General features: G+C 42.1%; 1 protein-coding gene across 1 annotated transcript; it reads right to left on the bottom strand.

The window, feature by feature from the left end:
• Positions 1-955: 955 nt before the first annotated feature.
• LOC147625339 (uncharacterized) lies at positions 956-2709 on the bottom strand. Its single transcript, XM_086818985.1, has 4 exons — positions 2227-2709; positions 1863-1928; positions 1596-1763; positions 956-1362 (listed from the first exon to the last, which is right to left on the bottom strand). Exons 1-4 carry the CDS (start codon positions 2269-2271, stop codon positions 1264-1266), a joined length of 378 nt encoding a protein of 125 aa, XP_086675111.1. The 5' UTR covers positions 2272-2709; the 3' UTR covers positions 956-1263.
• Between the last annotated feature and the right edge of the window lie 5785 nt (positions 2710-8494).

Here is an 8494-nt window from a genome sequence, read left to right as displayed (position 1 = left end):
CAATTACACTTATTCAAACCTTTCTCTTTTAGACAATAAGAAAGTGAATGCTCTTGTTCCCTCAACAAAACAAAGAAAAATGCATAGACTGGCATGGAATTCAAGCATCAAGATTTGTAACAAAAAAATATTGTCAATATTGGTTTACAATATCCTCTCTCAATAAACATAACGACATAAAATGAGGATGCAAATGAGTACCACAAAGCATGTATCAATGTTACCACTTGAATACCTCAAAGCACATATTGACATTACCACTTGAATACCACAAATCATGTATAGATATTACCTTAGGGCCACGTAAAAGAGGAGAGGAGAAGGTTGGGAGGGATGCTAGTGTCAGAAGAGTTTTGTAGGTAATAAAACTAACCTACCTCTTTTTGGCTCAAGCTTATGAATTTTTCCAAAACCCTCATAAACATGTAACTTTTTTTTGTGTAAATGTATAAAATGTTTAACCCTTTTTATTGAACTCACTTACTATCTTATTGTACCTAGGTGAACATAAGGGATCACACTTTTAAGACAACAATCATGGCATTCTTTCCTCTTTCCTTAGATAGATGCATACACACTCTTATCTCCCAATCAACATTCATGACTTCTCTTTTCTTTCTTGGACTCGTGAATATAACACTTAATACTTCCAACACTTACAACTTTCCAAATCAAGCCACGTTTTCTCTTGTTCACACCACATGCATACACAGATACTACTTTGTTCATTATAGCTCTACATCACAAGAGGAAATTTATAATATCAAAGAAGTAGATGAGAGCTATTACAATGCTTCTACAATGTTAGTTGTTCAGACCTTACTTGTGTATAGCATTCCAACGTCAAATGTAGGAGCCATCCCCATAGATATACACCTCTTAATGCAATGTGCATGGAAACAACCTTACTTTGTTCATTATAGCTCTACATCACAAGAGGAAATTTATAATATCAAAGAAGTAGATGAGAGCTATTACAATGCTTCTACAATGTTAGTTGTTCAGACCTTACTTGTGTATAGCATTCCAACGTCAAATGTAGGAGCCATCCCCATAGATATACACCTCTTAATGCAATGTGCATGGAAACATTGCATTGGTAGGGCAGCAGTGATCATAAATCATTCCAATGTTGCACATACATGCGCAGTTTCACACCTATCAATGCACCATGGGAATGGCACATAAAAGTGGGCGATAGACCCACTCTACACAACGTAGTTTATCCTAATGTGATATAGTCACATCAAGAGATTAGCCATGCTAGCGTGGGGGATTAGTTGAAGGATTACTATTGGCGATGATGTCTAGCAAAGAGCTTCTCAGCACGGCGGCATCGACAGTAAGTGCTAATTCTCCTTCCTACTCAACAGCGAAGAATAAACAGGGTTTGGATGATTCAAATCAACTCGACAAATACAAATTTCATTCGACCTAATGTACTGAGAGAAAGGTCAATTAACAAGTTGTACACCATAATTAACAGCAATGATGAAGAAGGGTTAGCACAAGGATTAGCACAACTCTATGCAAAGTGAAGCTGTAAATGTAGGACTGTGTGCATTGTAGTGAAAAGAAATGATATTGGCTCTAACCTGTAAGCCAACTGCATCCAAGTTGACATCAGCCTCATCGACGGTGATTTGCGCTTCTAGCAAAAGCAAGCCAGTTGCCTCTAGAACTGCAACCAGGCTCTCCAACAGTCCACGCCGTTTCCTGCACTCCACATGAATTTGCAATGCCTGCCTTGTAATACGATTTACCTGATATTGTTTTCCAAAACATTAGTAAATTAATCTTCATAATTATCGAAATCATCTTCAAATCCTTACACTAACAAATTTTGCTATTTATTTTTTTACCTCCACCAAAGGATACTCCGACTCATTCGAGGTAGGGATTTCGTGGTTATTACCACCTGCCCTAATCTATTCACATGTAAAAACAAACCTTGCAATCAATCATATCCAGCTTAGGCAAAAATTATGAGATTTCAATATCAAAACAATTTAAATTAACAGCGCTTTGCCCTTTATTATATGAATATATAACCTTAACCTGATGAACCTGCAGCCACGTTCTCATTAACCAAAAAACGAGAGAGAGAGAGAGAGAGAGAGAGAGAGATAATTGACACTGTTAAATTCTATTTAATCTTGTTTAAGCAAGTGCGTATATTAAGCAATAGCTGGGCTAATATTGCTAAGCAAGCAAAATACAACTTACATCGTTTGTCTGTGGGCTTCTGTGAGGTTGAGATTCTCCGTCCATGATCAGCTGGGTTGGGGGGGGCTTGAAGATCTGATTAAGCTCGGACTTTGAAGCCTGCTTTTATAAGCTACTAAAATTTACAGAGCTCGAGCTGCTGGAGCTACTGAGAAAGCAGCTGTAACGTACCTCGGCGTTCGGCGTTGGCGGCCTTTGCAGCTTGAAATACAGAGTGGGCAGTGGGTAGATATGTAGAAGCTAAGCGTACTGATATTGATCGCTTGCTAAGGTTGCATGCCTGTTGCAGCCTAGGATGCTGCAAGGCGCTGCAATTAGTAAGAGAGGCAAGGGATAATTTGTTCTTCTTTTTTCACCTGAAGATTACAGGTTTGGAAACGGTGTTTTCATAATATAGACAGAGCGAGCAGATGCGGGCCTGAACTTGCAGCACCTGCGTGCAGTTCACTACTGCTGTGCTTTCGTGGAACAACAACCCAACGCCTTCCCTGAGGCAAGGCTCGCGTGATGCAAGAATGTTTAAAGATACCCACATGCAGGCTAGCTATATTCTATTCCACACGTTTTTTAGGGTTCCCCTTTTTGCCACTGCGAATGGATGCCTCAACAAGAACTTGCTCCTGTGGGGACACACCGTCACTTGTTTAATCTTCTTTTCTCGCTCTTTAAATAAAAGCTGGTGGTTGTGAAAGCACAATGACACCCAAGTTCCAACCGTCTCTTTAACCGTCGCTTTTTCTACTCTTGCTGGTTTTGATCCCTCCTGTTTCAGTATAATAAGACTTAGGTGGCTTTTGATATTTATAAAGGAAATTTTTGATATCTGATGGTTTTTGTTCTATAACTTCTCAAAATCTCGAGGTATTTATACCTTCAAGTTTAAAATTTGAAGGTATTTTTCAAAATATGAAGGTGCAAACTACACTAAATATTTCCAACATTGGAGCCATCGCCTTGTTTCCTACAATTAGACACCAAGGAAAGAAAGAAAATGAAAATGAAAAAAACCCCACTGCCTCCTTTTTTTATTTGACTAGTCAACTGAGCCACCCCCTTCACCCCCACCCTCCCCTTCCCCCAAGGCTCACTCCCTCCCTCCTCCTCCCCTCCTTATAATAAGAAAAAAGAAAAGAAAAGAACATAGAACCCTCCTCCAACTTCCCCTTTCTCTTATGGGTGCCTATGCCTTCACTTATGGTAGCCTTACACCTATTCTATATATATGTGCTACATCTTCTCCACATATAGGATTGTATATGGTTGATTGGATTTTATGATCTCTTCTTGTATCTTGTTGAGTTCGAAGCATGAGGATTTGAGTACCCAAGGGGGCTTGAGGGCTAGACCCACCCCCCTTGTTGAGCATCGACATCATATAGAGATAAGGGTCTAAGTTACCCAAGCGGTCTAAAGGGTTAGACCCACCCTTGGAGAGTCTTGGCCTCATTTCTATGGCTTGGAGGATATGGCTTTGATGCAAGCAATTAACATGGGATGGAGTTTGTGGATTAGCATGGTGGTTGGATGCAGGGCGCTTAGAATATATTTTTAGATGTAAGATTGCCATGGTTGAGGCTTGTTCAACCCATTGTTTTTTTTGGCTTTCACCGAGGATAAAGAAACATTTGCATCATGGGGTACATGTAGATGGCTTAGGTGGGTCTCATTTGCATAGTTTTTGGATCTCTTTTACACTAACAAATATGAGCTCATGGTGGTGATTAGGGTTAGGGTTCAATGGAAGAACCCTAGCCCTATCTTCTTTGTATGAATATCCCCTTGTAAATGGAAGAAGACATGTCACACACCATATTAGATAATTTGGGAAAAATCCCATTCCCATTTGAAAAATGGGTATTGGGGGTAAAGGCCCCTGTATATGGGTATTTAGCCCATCATATATAAATGGAAGAAAAGAAAGATAAGGTAGTGTGAGCTACCACCAAAATACGAGTCGACTCCTCCTCTCTTGCTCACCTGTGAGCTTCCGCGCTCTCTCTCTCTCTCTCTCAACTAGTATCAGAGCTACGAGGAGTGCCGGCAGCGTGAGTGTACTGTAAAGAGTTTGGGGGCTGATTTGCAGCCATATTTTGAGAGAGTGTTCAGCTGTGTTTTTCCCTCGTGTTAGGCACAAATCAACGCTTAAATAGGTCACCTACAGGTGTTATAGATTGCCCACCTTGCAGGTGCTTTTGCAAGGAGATTTGTGGAACTGTTTTCAGCCCATTGTAGGGTTGTGTACATGCTGAATTTTTCAGTTTGTTGGAGCTTGCTTTCAAGCTCAGATCAGCCCCGCATCTTGCTCCCATTACTGGCTACAGGATTCAGCAGTTCCGCAGTGTCAAAGCATCCAAAAGGCGAGCCGTTTTTTGCATGCGGAAGAGTAGACAGTTTCCACGGTCTTATAAGTCTTTTCTGTGCCGGTGGCCTTAGAATTTGATTTTGAGGCATGGAAGACTAAGTTTGGAGCCGTTCTTTGATCTAGCAGGTATCAGCTCTTAGATCTGCAGGTTTCCACACATTTCAGCCCAGATTTGTAGGTTTTGTGTGCCGTAGCTTGGCTGCCATAGCCATACACACACCCACTCACAGGTAGCAGAAGTTTGCCAGATTCTTTTGCAGTGTATTGCCTTGCTTTATAGGTGTTGGAGACATAGATTGCAGGCATTTTTTGAGCAGTGTATGCTCATGTATGTTGATTGTGGGTTTGCATTGCTCTATGTGAGAGCGTAACAAGTACACTATTCGCAGATTACAGGACATTTTCGAGTATAGGTAGCAGGTGATTCTTGCTGTGTTTGCCTTGCATTACAGGTGATTTGCAGGCATTTTGGAGCATGTGTGCTCAGTGATGTACTTGGTTTGTAGATCATGGGCAGATTTGCTATGCCATGAGCATTGTTTTGCTCATTCTTTGCTCCCACAGCTTGTCGTTGAGTAGGTGACTCCCGTAGCAATTTCTTAACATTCACAGGTTTTGGTAGGACTTGAGAGCATGATTTGCTCTATGTATGCATTGTGGTTAAGGTTGGGCTCTATGTGAGCAGTGATGCATTAGCAGTTTTGAGTTGCGGCTAGCAGGTGGTTTTCCTTGTATGCGACAGGTCACAGGTTTCATGACAGGAGTCACTGTGACACTTGGATAGTGATTTTGGCATACAGTTTGAGGTGGATACTGAGGTTTTGCAGGGGAAACTCTGCCCAATTTTTCAAAATCTGTGATCTTTGCCATTGGTGTTGTACATCATGTCTTCGTCGCACTCAGAGCGCGAATTGTACAACATCAAGAAGTTGGATGGTACGAACTTCTCGCTCTGGAAAGAGCAGATTCAGGATGTGCTCATTCAGAAGAAGCAGTTGAAGCCCTTGAAGGGGATAACTGCTAAGCCTGCAGATATGGATGCAGAGGATTGGAATGAGTTGGATGCCTTAGCAAAGTCTACTATAAGACTTCATCTTGCTGAGTCAGTGTACTTTACAGTGGTAAATGAGAAGACTATGAGCTGTGGATGAAGCTATGTGCCACATATGGAAGAGGGTGGATCCATTGCATCTCGCCTGAACGAATTCAAGCACAGAAGCTGAATTTTGATGCGGAAATGAAGGCGATATTTCTCTTATGTTCATTGCCATCATCATGGGATACTTTCTGCACTACTATCAGTAACTCTGCACCTGGTGGAGTATTATTGCCTTGACTCTCAACATGTGGACACACTTCCAAAGATGACTTGCATTTACCTAAGTGTAGTCTCTTGAGTTCACACCACCGAAGTAGCTTTCCAAATAAACCTAGACATGGACATCAAGCTCTATGATAATCCCAACCTAAGCAATCACAAAATTGGCTACCCAAATGCCTTCTCATAGCCTAAAATTGTCCTCCCTATGACTTTATTTGGGTACCTAAAACCACTAACTCCCAGAAATACACACCCAATAATAAAACAAATAAAAGGTAAAAAGAAACCATGCTTTAGACAAATATTTCCCAACATAAAACTAATCAACCAGAGCAGGTATTACACACTCCACAAGTGTGGGTCCCTAAGACACTACTTTTAGCCCAATGCTATTATGAGGGGATGAGATCCTTGTGGATTCCAAAACCAAAAACTATTGACACCTTGTATAACAACCTTACTAGTCTAAGCCTATATCCTAAGTGTTGATAAGGTGGTTTATCGAAGTCTCCTTCCTACCAAACTGCATACAGGCTATTCGTATTGACCATTCTTCCCACATAAGTGTCATGCAGATCAAAGATTTCCTGAAATAACTTCATTAGGTGAAAATGACTTTCCAACTTATCCAACTACTCTTTGCTCAACGTCTTTCACACCAGCTAGAAATAATGGGTCTAGGGCCATTCTAAAACACACCTCGGATGGTAAAATGGCCCTAGGGCCATTCTTTTAAGAACACCATGGATGGTGTGCTTTAGAATGGCCCTAGGGCATTTCTTCCATGAACAATATTGATGTATTTGGCATGCATGTGTAGAGATTAGACCTAGGAAGTTCACACAAGGGAGTGGTGAATGGCCCCAAAGCCATTCTAAAGCATACCATATGCATGGTAGAATGGCCCTAGGGCCATTCTTTCAAGAACAGCGTGGATGTAAAATACATCAATATTGTCCATTGTGTCAACTCCCTAGGGCCATTCAATTCAAACACACTATAGATGGTGTGCTTTAGAATAACCATAGGGCCATTATTCTAAGCACATTGTGCTTACCATTTTTCCATAAACAATCTTGATGTAATTTGCATGCATTTGCAGAGATTGCTTCTAGGGACAAGGGAGTGGAGAATGGCCTAGGGCCATTCTAAAGCACACCGTGTATGGTATAATAACCCTAGGGCTATTCTTTCAAGCACACCATGGATTAAAAATAAATCAAGATTGTCCATGGAAGAATGGCCTTAGGGCCATCCTTGTAAGAAAAATGAGCTGAAAAAGATGGCTCTAGGGCCATCCTTGCAAGAAAAATGAGCTGAAAAAGATGGCTCTAGGGCCATTCTAAAGTACACCTTATGTGAGAAGGGATAACACGATGACAAGGATTGCTACTACCTCAAAGGGTTCCGTAAGCTCCATGAGCAAACTCCTCATTCTACCTCGGCAATCCCCCCAACCTTACCCAATATGCCTTAGTTGCCATAGATGTTTCCTAGACCTTCCATGTTGCTACTCCTTCGCATTGCCAACCTACCCCTTAGGTGACCTACCTCCCACCCCTCATCCCCAATCCTCCTGCACTAGCTACTAAGGTAGGAGCCCCCATGACCCGTCCTAGACCTTCCATGTTGCTACTCCTTCGCATTGCCAACCTACCCCTTAGGTGACCTACCTCCCACCCCTCATCCCCAATCCTCCTGCACTAGCTACTAAGGTAGGAGCCCCCATGACCCGTCCTCCTCACCCTCCCCAACCCCGCAACAATCGGCATGTCCTCTACTATAGATGCAGGAAATACAGTCATTACCAAAGCCACTACCCCCTTCCTAAAGCTGCTCCGCTCTGTAAACATTGGCCTGATGCCAAAGATCATTATACTCAGGACTACCCCCGACAAAGGTCCTCCACTTCTTGTGAATTCACATTTCTAATTCCAATTACCCACTTGGTATTTGTCGACACCCTCTATCTACTTGCTCTCCTCCTTCTCCCACCCTTGGTGTCTTCGTCACACACACCAACAACATCCAATTATGAGGATCCACCATTTGCCATCGTGGTCACTCGATGTGATCAATCCTTCTTGCAATCTTTCCAAGATCTCCATAACCTACCTTCTGTGTTAGACCAACCACCTACTCCTTCCATTCCACATCCAAAACCACTACTTCCACATTTCTCTATGGAGGCTCTCGTAAAGGCCAATACACTATCAGTAAACCTCCTTGATCTTTTTTAACTTAGCCCTACCATTTGATAATGTCTATGTACATTGATGGAGCATCTCCATGATATGCGAACACATCATAGTGGTGGGATATCCCTTACTGACTACCGGAGCCCCAAACTCTTTGTGGAGATTCAAGGTACCCCACTTTTCAGGGAAATAGTTGACAGTGGCTCTAGGGTGAACCTCATGCAAGAATTCACACTCCATGCTGTTGGTCTCAAGGTGAGGTGACCTACCAGCTTCTATGTTCAGATGGCAGACCAATGGGAGGTGACCCACATTAGCCTAGTGGAAAATGTTACTATCATTATTCAGGGTATTCCGTTCCTCCTAGAATTTGTGGTGATTTGGCTT

Source organism: Cibotium barometz, chromosome 24, assembly GCF_041138505.1.
Source record: "Cibotium barometz isolate CiBa-2024 chromosome 24, ASM4113850v1, whole genome shotgun sequence".
Classification (NCBI taxonomy): Eukaryota; Viridiplantae; Streptophyta; class Polypodiopsida; order Cyatheales; family Cibotiaceae; genus Cibotium; species Cibotium barometz.
This window is presented reverse-complemented; position numbering and strand designations above follow the sequence as displayed.